General features: G+C 40.9%; 1 protein-coding gene across 1 annotated transcript in view; it reads right to left on the bottom strand.

Moving 5' to 3' along the window:
• The window catches only part of LOC118091191 (1-phosphatidylinositol 4,5-bisphosphate phosphodiesterase zeta-1-like), a 155,144-nt gene that overhangs the window by 108,808 nt on the left and 32,526 nt on the right, over positions 1 to 13,810 (bottom strand). The window contains exons 10-11 of the mRNA XM_060279445.1: positions 2,298 to 2,430; positions 2,050 to 2,199 (exon numbers count right to left, since the gene is read on the bottom strand). Coding sequence (XP_060135428.1) covers positions 2,050 to 2,199; positions 2,298 to 2,430 — 283 coding nt within the window. The remainder of the gene's footprint in view (positions 1 to 2,049; positions 2,200 to 2,297; positions 2,431 to 13,810) is intronic.

The raw sequence follows: 13,810 nt of genomic DNA on the forward strand, positions 1-13,810 counted from the left end.
CAGGATTCTTGGGGGAGGGGCAGTTATGCGCTTTCAATGTGTTTCAAAAGCATGTTGTGTGTGCAGCCATGTTCATACAATCCTTGGGGAACTACCTATGTGGAAAAGCAAGAGACCAGGTTCTTCCAGAGAGTTAATGCAGCCTGGTCAAAGAAATTGGGTATGCCCAGTGGAGAATTTGCTTTTTCTCTCTCTGCCACCCCATGGCACGCCCCACTTTCTGACCCTGTGGATCACTGCCCGATGAGAAATGTCAGTGGAGAGCTCTGAGAGGCCTCATGTATGGGCCTCCTACTCTGCCACACTAGAGAGGCCTCCAACCATGGACCTCCTGCTCTGCCCATGGCAGGGGTGTGGACCCTCATCAGTGGACCCCCTTGGCTACCCTCCCAGCAACTATGATTGCTCCTTAAGAGACCTATGTGTCCCCTGCAGAATACACAGAGTATTGCATAATATGGAGATCTGGCCCTCCGATTCTCCCCAGGCCACACATGCTCTGCAGACACAGCTCCTACTGGCCCCTGTTTTGTAACCCCATTGAATGGTTGGAATGTATCTTCTGAAGGTGCCTTCTGCTTGCCTGAGTGAAGGAGAGGGGGGGTGAGTGTATGGTTCCGGGTCTCCCTGTCCGGTCCTCGAAACTCTCCCCAGTCCAAACCCCTCACTGGTCCTATTCGTCTCCCAGGTGCTTTTGCCTGGCTACAATGTGTTCTTAAACACTCACATAGCCTCTTGCTTGTCCGAATGGACAAGGTCCATTGTAGAAATTAGCTGACCATATGAAGGTAAAATTTGCATCCATGTGGTCCCTGGAAGGTTGCCCAGGAGGGAATATGGCCCTCAATCTGAAAAATGTTCACTGCTTCTGTCACAGAAGGAAAAGTTGATTTGATCTTGCAAAATAAACAAAGAAAGTTGTCTAACTATTTTCCTTCTTTGTTTCTTTTGGCACTCTTGACAGTAGAGATTTACTTTAGCTTCCCCAGAAAAATCATCCTTGTATGGCATTTAAAGTAATGATCTCTCTTTATTTTGTACTGCTAACTTCATACTGGTAGATTTGAATGCATTTTTATTTGTGGTTTTCCTGCGCCTTGATATTGATAAATAGACATCTTCCTCTTCCATAATAGCATTGCTAGATTCAGTCTGACAGCACATAGACTTTGTTGTCTTGTTAGAGACTAAATATTTCAAGACCATTCATGTAGCCTGAAATACAATTTAATAATTCTATGGATATTTCATTGGGTTGTGGATGTAATATTAAACTCAACGAAATATTTTATAAACTGATTTTATGTGGGGGGTTTTATAAAAAAAATTGTGGCTACAAAACAAGTATGAACCCGTTTGATGGATTTCTTTCACACAAACTTTTAAATTCTCCTAAAATGACTATATTGATTTAAAGGCTGCCTTTGTTATGGCTGATTTGGCTAATTTAACTCCTCTGTACAACATTGTAATCAACTTATTTCATCCCAGCCTAGAGCTCTGTAGCCATTCCAGTGGGTGCAATGAGCTCCCAATGAATTGCAATGCAATAGGGCAGCTGTATCAGCACAGAGGGACCGCATGTGCAAAATTGTCTCAAACTCCCCACTGAATGGGGAGACCCATGCATGCACAAATATTGTGTGTGTGCACGCTGACTCCTCCCATCCCTGCTTAAAGGTAAAGGGACCTCTGACCATTAGGTCCCGTCGTGACCGTCTCTGGGGTTGCGGCGCTCATCTCGCTTTATTGGCCAAGGGAGCCGGCATACAGCTTCTGGGTCATGTGGTCAGCATGACAAAGCCGCTTCTGGCGAACCAGAGCAGCACATGGAAACGCCATTTACCTTCCCACTAGAGCAGTACCTATTTATCTATTTGCACTTTGACGTGCTTTTGAACTGCTAGGTTGGCAGGAGCTGGGACCAAGCAACGGGAGCTTACCCCGTTCATGGGGATTCGAACCACCGACCTTCCGATCGGCAAGCCCTAGGCTCTATGGTTTAACCCACAGTGCCACCCGTGTCCCTCCATCCCTGCTTAATCTTACCTTTATTCATGCTCATAACTGGCAAAGTAAATTGACCGAGGAAGTCATTTGCAGTTAGTGCATTCTGATCTTCTACAACAAAGCGTATTAAGGCAAGATCGGGAACATTGATGTTAAACGTGAATGTTTCATTCCATCTAGGATTCAAAGCTGCAATAAACAGGAGGGGAAATCTAGTTGTTGGACATGTGTTTTTGAACAGAGCTCCACTGAACATCTTACCCAAGTTCATGGTGTGTTAGACTTACCATTGTTCTTTATGACAGAAGTCTGCTGTTTATTCATATCTCCAGGAACTCCATGAATCTCTATCTTGACTACAGGATCAGCCTTATTACTCTTGGAGAGGTTGCTTGGAGGCAACTGACAACCACTGATAATCTGCATAAAGGAAATCAACCGCCAGCATGAATAAACTGCTCAAATTACTGAGATGCATTCCCACAAGAATCCACTTTGAGACTTCTCCTTTCTTTTTTTTTTTTTTTTTTTTATCATCATTTTTTATTTTATTTAAACATTTCTAAGTTAGGTACATACAGCAATAAAATTAATATACATACAGAAATAAAAACAAACATACAAATCTGTGTACCTCTCCAATAAACTTACATTTGTACAATCAAACTTTGGTTGTGTCATATTTATCTTTACTTCTCTTATAGCGTTCATCTTCTCCACTTGTTCTTTCGGACTGGACTTCCTCCTGTTTTCTTTCTTGGTTTTATTTATAATTTCACCGTTTTCGGTGCCATACTTTTTCTTGCCTGTCCATTTCCCTTTATATATATATATATGTTCTTTCCATTTATTCTCATCTGTATTTAACACGTAGTTTTACTTATATTTTTTGTGGACAATGGCTTTATAATTCTTTGTTGTATTTTAAATGTAATTCTACTAGTGTTTTTAGTCATCTAACATAATCCTTCAAATATTTCCTAAACTTATTCCATTCTTTTCGGTACCTTTGTTCTTTTTGGTCTCTTAGACTTCCTGTCATTTTGGCCAACTCTAAATATTCTGTCATTTTCTCTCTCCACTCGTCTACACTTGGGACCTCTGGTGTCTTCCACTTTTGGGCTAAGACGATTCTCGCTGCCGTAGTAGCATACATGAAGAGGTTTTGGTCTTCCTTCTTAATCTCCCTCCCCAGTATACCCAACAGCATTTCTTCAGGTTTCTTTGGGAAAGTGTAACACAATAATCTTTTTAATTCATTGTAGATTAATTCCCAATAGATCTTTACCTTGTTGCACGTCCACCAAAGATGGTAGAAATCCCCATCTTTTATATTACATTTCCAACATTTCTTATTATTTGTTTTATATATTTTAGCCAGTTTGACGGGCGTGAGATGCCACCTGTACATCATTTTCATGATGTTTTCCTTCAATATTATACAGGCAGTGAACTTGATCTGGTGGTTCCACAACTTTTGCCATTGATCTATATTTATATTATGGCCTAGGTCCACTGCCCACTTAATCATACATTCTTTTGTCGCCTCGTCTTTCGTGTGCCATTCAAGTAAAAGATCATACATTTTGGACAGTAGTTTCTCGTTACCTTCCACTAATTCTGATTGGAATTTAGATTTTTTGTTTTCAAATCCGTGGTTCTTCCTATCTTTCATGAACAGGGCATTAATTTGATGATACTGCAGCCATCCTATTCCTATTTCTTTTAGTTGTTCATATGGCTTAATTTTCCAGCCTTCTTTCGAGTCTATGAGGATATCATCATACCGCAACCAATTTGCCTCCATGTTTGTCTTTTTTATACTTAGGACCTCTGTTGGCGACAGCCACCTTGGAGTTTTCCTTTCTAGGAGATGTTTGTTTCTAACCCAAACCTCATATAGTGGTTTCCTAATTACATGGGTTATAAACCCTTTATGTCCCATTTTTTTCTCATACCAGAGGTAACTGTGCCAACCAAACACGTTGTTAAACCCCTCGAGGTCCAGGAGGTCAGTATCTTTAAGTGTCACCCATTCTTTCAACCATGTAATACAGGATGCCTCATAATACATTTGGAGATCTGGTAATGCGAAACCGCCTCGTTCTTTTTTGTCAATTAGGAGTTTATGTCTTATTCTAGGCGGTTTCCCCTGCCATATATATTTCGAAATCTCCTTTCTCCATTCTGAGAATTGCCCGGTACCTTTTATAACCGGTACCATCTGAAATAAGAACAGGAACCTTGGCAAAATATTCATTTTCACGGTGGCAATCCTGCCCCATAACGACAGCTGTAGATTCTTCCAGATTACCAAGTCCTTTTTAATTTCGTTCCATGTCTTATTATAATTGTCGTTGAACAGATTAATATTTTTGTTGGATAGCCAGATTCCCAAATATTTTATCTTTTTAACCGAATCAATACCAAATTTTTCTTGCAACTCAGTCCTTTCACTCTTCGTCAAATTCTTTGTAATCATTTTTGTCTTTTTCTTATTTAGCTTAAAGCCGGCTAAATTTCCAAATTTTCCCAATTCTCTTAACAACTCTTCCATGCTAGATCTGGGTTCTTCTATCGTTATCACAAGGTCGTCGGCAAAGGCCCGTTGTTTATATTCTTTATTTCCAACTCTTATCCCCTTTATATCTTTATTTTCTCTTATCTTGTCCATCAGGACCTCTAATACTAATATGAATAGCAAGGGTGATAAGGGGCACCCTTGCCTCGTACCTTTGGATATATCTATCTCCTCCGATAATGTGTTATTTATAATTAATTTAGCCCTTTGCTTTGAGTAAATTGCTTCGACGGCCCCTCTAAATTTACATCCCATTCCTCTTCTCTCCATTAATTTCTTCATGAATTTCCAGGATACATTGTCGAACGCCTTTTCGGCGTCAACAAATACCAGAGCCGCTTTTTTATCAAATTTCACCTCCAAATATTCAATAATATCGATTACGTTCCTTACGTTGTTTTTCATGTAACGACCTGGTAGGAAACCTGATTGCTCTTTGTGTATTATTTCTGACAAAACCTTTTTCAATCTGTTCCCGACAATATCCGCAAATAGCTTATAGTCTAGATTTAACAGTGAAATAGGTCTGTAGCTCTTTACATCTAGTAAATCTGAGTTTTCCTTTGGTATTAAGGTTATATGTGCTTCCTCCCAGGATCTAGGTATCTGTCCTCCATCCAGAATCTCATTCATCATTAATGTCAATATTGGTGTTATTTCGTCTTTCAATTCTTTGTAGTATTTTGCTGTAAACCCGTCTGGGCCAGGAGCCTTTCCTATTTTCATTCTACTGATTCCTGCCTGCACTTCAGCCGCTGTTATTTGGGCATTTAACATACTGACCTGTTCTTCTGATATTTTACCAAGTTTACATCCTTCTAGATATACTTCAATCTCTTCCTCCTCTTCTTTCCCTTTCCGATATAAGTCTTCATAAAATTTTTGAAAAGCTTTTCTAATCTCTTTTGGGTTTCCTGTCACCTTATCTTCCTTCCAAATTCCATGTATGTAGTTTTGCTTTTGTCTTTTCTTAAGTTGCCAGGATAATAGTTTCCCGCATTTATTTGCGTATTCAAAATTCCTTTGTCTTAACCATTTTAATTTCCATTCTACTTCTTGATTAATTAAGATAGAAAATTGGGTTTGCAACATCTTTATTTCTTGTTTTACTTTAGTATCTCCTGGCTTTTTATTCAGTTGTTTTTCGCTCTCAGCGAGTTGTTTCAATAGTTCTTCCTTTTTCTTTTCTCTTTCCTTCTTCTTTATACTATTTTGTTGGATTAGGAAACCCCTCATGAAAGCTTTCCCAGCTTCCCACACTGTGTTTATATTTATACCTTTTTTGTGGTTAAAATCCAGAAATTCTTTGAATATATCTTTTGCTTTATCTATTATCTCTTGGTCATTGAACAACCCCTCATTCATTCTCCAACGAAATGAGGGCGTCTCCCCTGCTAATTCCAAATATATCGGACTATGGTCCGAAAAAGTCCGTGGCTGTATGTCTATTTTTTTGATTTTTGAACTCAGTTCTTGGGATATCCAAATGTAATCTATCCTCCCTGAGCTTTGATTAGGCTCAGAAAAATGTGAGAATTGTTTTTCGATAGGGTTTTTGAGTCTCCAGCTATCAATTAGACCTAATCTCTCTATCATATTGAAAAATGTTTTTGGGAGTTTACCCTTCTCATTTATTCTTTTCTTTTCAGTTCTATCTAAACTTGGCATCACTACCCCGTTAAGGTCTCCCATCAATATTACTTTGTCTTCGAGGTGTTTTGTCAGTGTTTTATCAAGTTTTTTGTAAAAATCCGCCCTCTTCTGATTTGGTGCGTATATACCCACTAGCAGTACCTTTTCCCCCTGCACCGTTATGTGTACCCCTACTACCCTGCCCTCTTCATCCTTGAAGAGTAGCTCTGGTTTAAATTTCTCCTTCACATATAATGCCACACCTCTTTTCTTTTTTTCGTTAGATGAGACAAAACCCAATCCTAATTTTTTATTTCCCAGGATCCTTTCATGCTTCCTTGAAATGTGCGTTTCTTGTAAGCATATAATATCTAATTTTTCTTTTATCAGCACATATTCTAATTTGTTTCTTTTACTTTTGTTATTTAATCCATTCACATTCCAGGACTTTATTTTCAATGCCATATTTTGTTTTATTTATTACTTGTTTATTTATTTATTTTTTACAATATTTAAGTTTGAATCTCCTTATCTAAATCTATCTCTGTATCTACTTCTCCTTCTTCTTCACTGCTTTTCCCTTCATCCTCCTCTTGTGTCTCTACCTCTTTCTCCTCGCCTCCTATTGCCCCTTCTTCTTTACCTTTTTCCATTCCTAATAGTTGGCCGTACTTCCTTCCGAACTTGTCAATCTCCTGTTGGTTCCTAAGTATGAATCTTTTGCCCTTAAGGTAGAAGGAGACTCCGTCCGGAATCTCCCATCTGAAGCTTATTCCATTCTTTCTTAGAACTGTTGTAAAATCCCGAAATTTTTCCCTCTTGCGCAACATTCTTGTTGGGACTTCCTTGAATACAATTATCTCCCTTCCGTCAATTATCAGTTTCCGTAGGAAGCTCTGTCTTAGAATTTCATTTCTCATATACATTGAGTTGAAAATTACTAAGCAGTCTCCCGGTAATTTTTTTGCTTTTGCTTTGACGGATTTTACCTTGATTCTAAAAGCATTTGTGATGACTGCTTCTATTTCCTCTTTACTTACCCCTAACCATTTTGCAATTTCGGTTGACAGTTTCTCTTTAATGTTCTCGTCTTTCTCCTCTACCAAACCTCTAAATTTCAAATTAAGTTGTCTCTGTCTTAGTTCCATCAGAGCTAAGCTATCTAAGATTTCCTCCTTCTCCTTCTTTAGTCTATTAATCTCCTCTCTAAGGCCATCTGTCTCTTTCTTAATTTCTTTCACCTCCTTCTGTACTTTCTTCGAACTTTCTTCTAGACCTTTGGATTTTGTTGCTACCTCTTCAATTTGTTGGGATAATTCCCCCACAACTTTTTCAAATTTTTGATCGATTGAGTTTTGAATGTCCCCCAATTTTTTTTCAAGATTCTGTTCACTCTGTCTTATTTCTTTTTTGATCTCAGATAAGAGTCCCTCCCAGTCTCTACCCTCCTCCTGTCTGGAGGGACGCCTGTCTGAGGGCGTTGCAGTTGTTCTTATGCCTTTTTTATCCCCCATGTTTGTGTGAACTTTTAGCTTTTCAGGCTATCTTTTCCAAACCCCTAAAAGCAAGCACCTTAAGGGGGGGATGACTTCCTTTCAATCCAAAACCAACACCTTATCAGATTATCCTTTGGGACTTCTCTTTCCACTCACCAGGCCTAATCTTTTCCCACTTTTCCCCCCTCAATTTCCCCCTTAAACACTTAGACAAGAGTAGCAATATCAAAGTAGCAATATCAGAATATCAGAATATCAGAAAATCTTACATCATCCAGAACATTTACATGAGGCAGTAATCTATTAATTCTCAAAGAGAAAATAAGATAAAGATTCTTTAGCCTGCACCTCAGTTCAGTGATGTCCTATGTCTCTATCGTCTTAGAAGAGGTGGCTATTTACTTCTTCTTTTCTTCCTTTCCTTATTTTCTCTTCCTTCAGCCCAATCAGTAAATTCCGAAGTGAGGTTGAAAGTTCTTAAGGGTCCGGGAATCAAGATATGTCCCTAAAGCAACGCAAACCAATAATCCACAAAGTCCGGTCCACAAAGTCTCTGGACTCTTGAGCAACACTTAGTTTCACAAAGTTCCTGAAGTCAAGTATGTCCCCAAAAGATGTATCCCAAAACTGTTCAATAAGGTAAAGATAACAGCTTTTCTAACTCTCCCAGTAGGTTCCTCTCAGTCTTTTCTTTTCTTTTTCCTTCTTCTCCCCTCCTTTCTGTTGGGTCGGCTCTTTCCCAGGAAGAATAAGCCCCTTTGTTTTTACACAAAGGCTTTGGTCTTTTTCCTTACCGCCAGGCGTGCACCAACAGCGAGCCGCCCCTCCGCGGTTAGGGAACTCTTCTTATCCACCTCGTAGAAATCTCTACAACAGCTGTTTCCTACAACCCCCAGCCGGGCGCCATTTTAACGCCGAGTCAGAAAACAGGTCCATTTGTGCTCACCCAGTCCCTCTGCAGCTGGTAAGCTTCTCAGGTTACTGAAGAGTCTGCCGAAGCTGCAGTTTAACCCCCTCGGAGGCAAGCCGCTTCTCACGGGAGCCTGAGGCTGCGTGAAACGGGAAAGGGCGATGTACCCCCCTCGCGTCCACCACTCAATCCTCCCTCGGAGCCCCGAAGGACTACGAACGGGAGGAGAGCGGCTTTGGACGCCGCTGGGCACCTCTGTCGTCAGGGTAGCCCCCCCTGACGTTTGCGGGTTCGGTAGCCTTACGAACCCCGCGTTCTCCCCGTTTCAACCGGAGCGGACCCAGGAACGGTCGCTCCGCGCTCCCTTCCGTGTCCGCGGCTCACCGGAAGTCCCCACCGGAAGATCTGAAGTGGCGCGCTGGTGTCTCTGAAGATGCTGAACTCAAGGTGCCTGCTTGTCTGCCCACTCCCCTTTTTCTGTCTACACATGTTCACCCCACACACTTAAAGAGAGCTAGTGTTTAAGAGGGTACCCACAGAAGGTTCCTGGTCCCCTTACTTTCTGTGGTGGCCTTTTAAGCTACTGTTTCTGACGGCTACACCAGAGGGGAGTGTTTGTTTGGCTAAAATTGGGGTAAGTCAGCAATGGGGCTTGTGAATTTCAATTAAAGTGTGATCATGCAGTTAAATGTTTCAAGAGGTTGTTTTTCAGTGTTTTTAAGAACACTACTGTGCTGAAAAAGGGGCACGGGTGGCGCTGTGGTCTAAACCACAGAGCCTAGGGCTTGCCAATCAGAAGGTCGGTGGTTCGAATCCCTGCGATGGGGTGAGCTCCCGTTGCTTGGTCCCTGCTCCTGCCAACCTAGCAGTTCAAAAGCACATCAATGTGCAAGTAGATAAATAGGTACCACTCGAGCAGGAAGGTAAACGGCATTTCCATGTGCTGCTCTGGTTCACCAGAAGCGGCTTAATCATGCTGGCCACATGACCCGGAAGCTGTCTGTGGACAAACGCCGGCTCCCTCGGCCTAGAGAGTGAGATGAGTGAAATCGATTCACTCTACCTTTTTCTGTTTTTGCTCTTGTTGCAACAACAACATGGGATTGAATCCAGGTAAGAATTACTCAGAATAACTCTAAGTAGGTCTACTCTAAGTAGGACGAGCATGGGAGACAACCCATCATTATTATCTTATAACAACAATATTGCTAGTGTGGTTATATTATGACAGTAGACAGACCCAGCATCAAATGATGGAGGGCACTCTCTGAATTTACAAATTTCACATGATACAACCCCAGCCAACATGGCCATTGGTCAGAAGTGATGGGAGTTGTAGTCCAGCAACCTCTGGACTACAAACAGTGAAATTTCACAATCCAATTCAACCCTGGGATGAGAGCTTTGGAAATGCCACATAAATAAATACTATAGCACTCCATGGTGTCATCCTCTTTAAGTCTCTTGACATTTTCAGAATTACAGCCATTAGCCCTAGTAAGAAGATTGCTATAGCCATAGCTGCCAAGTTATCCCTTTTTTAAAGGGATTTTCCCTAATGCTGAATAGGCTTCCTCGCGAGAAAAGGGAAAACTTGGCAGCTATGGCTATAGCATGGATCCCTATATAGTGTTCAATCTTTCTCCCACTGTCAACAACAGGAGCCATCCATTAACTGCTGCGGAAGGAGGAAAAACATCCATAAGTATATATGATTTAAATGCTTTAGAAAAGATTCACTTTACCATAAACATAAAAATAAAATGTTATAAAATCAGCAGAACACAGACTCGTCCAGGACCAATATTGTATAACACAAAATGCATAGGCATAGACCCCCATAGTGCTTGGGTGATACCTATATCTCAAACACTTCCTTGCTTAATATGATTCACTAACTTTCAAATTAGGCTTTGGAGAACTTTGGGAGTTTCTCGGAAGCTTGTCAGGGGTTTCTTAATCAGATGAATCATAATGGCAGACAAGCTTTCCTGATAGAAAGCTTACCAAAACCCCAAAGCTTTTTTTGTTTTTGTTTTTTTGTTTTTTTAAAAAACAGCTATGATGCAATAATTCATTAATCCAATGAACCTGAATGTTGGAAAATTCAGGATAGATAAAAAGGAAGTGCTTTTTCACACAGTGTATATAGCTGATTTCGAAAGGGCAGAGGAACCAGAGACCAAATAGCAAACATGCGCTGGATTATGGAGAAAGCTAGAGAGTTCCAGAAAAACGTCTACTTCTGCTTCATTGACTATGCAAAAGCCTTTGACTGTGTCGACCACAGCAAACTATGGCAAGTTCTTAAAGAAATGGGAGTGCCTGATCACCTCATCTGTCTCCTGAGAAATCTCTATGTGGGACAAGAAGCTACAGTTAGAACTGGATATGGAACAACTGAGTGGTTCAAAATTGGGAAAGGAGTACGACAAGGTTGTATATTGTCTCCCTGCTTATTTAACTTATATGCAGAATTCATCATGCGAAAGGCTGGACTAGATGAATCCCAAGCAGGAATTAAGATTGCCGGAAGAAATATCAACAACCTCAGATATGCAGATGACACAACCTTGATGGCAGAAAGTGAGGAGGAATTAAAGAACCTTTTAATGAGGGTGAAAGAGGAGAGCGCAAAATATGGTCTGAAGCTCAACATCAAAAAAACCAAGATCATGGCCACTGGTCCCATCACCTCCTGGCAAATAGAAGGGGAAGAAATGGAGGCAGTGAGAGATTTTACTTTCTTGGGCTCCTTGATCACTGCAGATGGTGACAGCAGTCACGAAATTCAAAGACGCCTGCTTCTTGGGAGAAAAGCAATGACAAACCTAGACAGCATCTTAAAAAGCAGAGACATCACCTTGCCGACGAAGGTCCGTATAGTTAAAGCTATGGTTTTCCCAGTAGTGATGTATGGAAGTGAGAGCTGGACCATAAAGAAGGCTGATCGCCGAAGAATTGATGCTTTTGAATTATGGTGCTGGAGGAGACTCTTGAGAGTCCCATGGACTGCTAGAAGATCAAACCTATCAATTCTTAAGGAAATCAGCCCTGAGTGCTCCCTGGAAGGACAGATCGTGAAGCTGAGGCTCCAATACTTTGGCCACCTCATGAGAAGAGAAGAATCCTTGGAAAAGACCCTGATGTTGGGAAAGATTGAGGGCACTAGGAGAAGGGGACGACAGAGGACAAGATGGTTGGACAGTGTTCTCGAAGCTACGAACATGAGTTTGACCAAACTACGGGAGGCAGTGCAAGACAGGAGTGCCTGGCGTGCTATGGTCCATGGGGTCACGAAGAGTCGGACACGACTAAACGACTAAACAACAACAACAACAACATATAGCTGAAACTCAAACACCAAATTGGCTGGCTTTAAAGAGGGTTAGACAAATTCATGGAGGGCAAGGCTTCTTCTATATCTTCTATTTTTACTTGTCAGGTGAATTATGCCTCTTAATGCATTAGGGTTCTACTGCTTTTGAACATGGAGGTTCTTTTTCACCAATACTCTTTGATAGACCAATTCTCCACAAATTAGTCCAACCTCTTCTTACAAATCTCCAAGGAAGGAAAGTCCACTGCCTCTCGTGGAAGACTGTTCCAATGCTGAATCCTTCTTACTGTCGGAAAGTTCTTCCTGTTATTTAGTCATTAGCCTCTGGAGCAGGAGAAAACAAGCTTGCTCCATTTTCCATGTGACAGCCCTTGAGATATTTGAAAATTTCTATCATATCCCATTTCTATCTTCTCTTTTCCAGGCTAAACATAACCACCTCCTTCAACTGTTCCTCAAAAGGTTTGGCTTCTAGACCCTTGACCATCTTGAGATATTTGATGATGGCTATCTCATCTCCTCTCCATCATCTCTTTACCCAGGCTAAACATACCAAATCCCTCAACCATTCCTTATGAAGGAGGGAGGAAAATATCTGGCTTCGTTTAACATGCATTTTTTATTATTATTATTTTTTAAAAGGTGAACAAAATCTTTGTTAAAGGTTGGCAAGATGGGAAGAGAATGCTTATTCTGTAGCCAGACCACCACCACCCTCCCCCCCCCAAAAAAACCCACACAATGTACACCGCTGGTATTTAATAACCTGCCAAATGTCTTTGATAACTATTTGCAGCTTGCTGGCCACAGAATTTATAGCATTTGAGGTATTTTCAACAACAAGCATAGGAGAGTACCAGGAAATATTACAGATAATAAATCAAACCTGTTTGATTTATTTTTGTTCAAACAGGCAATTTTCCAGAACCATCTCTGTACATGAATATCACAGCTTGCCCTGAAAGGTTTAATTCAATTTGCCTCTCTCTCTTTTTTCAACATGCTACGGTAATGTTCTAAATTGCAGCTGAAGAATGACCTAGGTGTACTGAGAACGAGATCCTTGTAAATAACAGTATTTAATGAGGCTGCCTTGTAAGCAGAATGCCAGACTTTTTGGAAAGTTCCGTTTCGTTCTTGGATGCTGCAAATTAGATTTAATCCCAATCCGGGGATGTATTGTAGCTATAATCCCTGCATTCCTAGCCCTATTGAATTCAGTGGGACTTACTTCAGAGTAATGCATGCAGCATTGTTTCTGTTCTGCTGCAGTTGGTCTTCTGCCAAAAACTACATTATTTGTCTCGTAGTGGCAAAATTTACATAAGTTACATAATTAATTAGATAAATCGCATCAGTTATGTTGTCATGATGTTATTCCACCCCCTTCATTTCCGTGCAAAGGAAACACAAAACCAATGGGGGAAACATAAGCAATTATGTATCATTTACAAACTGACAGCAAAAACAGCAGCTAATACCAATTGTACTTGGTTTCTGTTCCAGACATGGGATAAGTAAGTGAACCATGGCCATTTCTGCTCCTGTTTTTGAATTCTCTGCCATCACTAGTTTTGAGTAGGCATGATTAGGGTTGCAACCTTAATGCCCACACAAAACTCTGCCTCCAGGAAGGGTTTCCCAGTTCAGAACTGCCCTGCTGGATCAGACCAAAGATCCATCTAGCATTCTGCTTCCAAACACGGCCAACTTCATGTTTCTGTGAAGATCGCAAGTGGCCGTGAAGCGAGTGCTGGGTCATGGGTGACAGTCTGGAGAAATTCGGGAGCTGGGAAATGAGAGGCTGGAGTAAAAATTAGGAAAGATCCAGCAGCAGCAGG

This window comes from Zootoca vivipara, chromosome 10, assembly GCF_963506605.1.
Source record: "Zootoca vivipara chromosome 10, rZooViv1.1, whole genome shotgun sequence".
Classification (NCBI taxonomy): domain Eukaryota; kingdom Metazoa; phylum Chordata; class Lepidosauria; order Squamata; family Lacertidae; genus Zootoca; species Zootoca vivipara.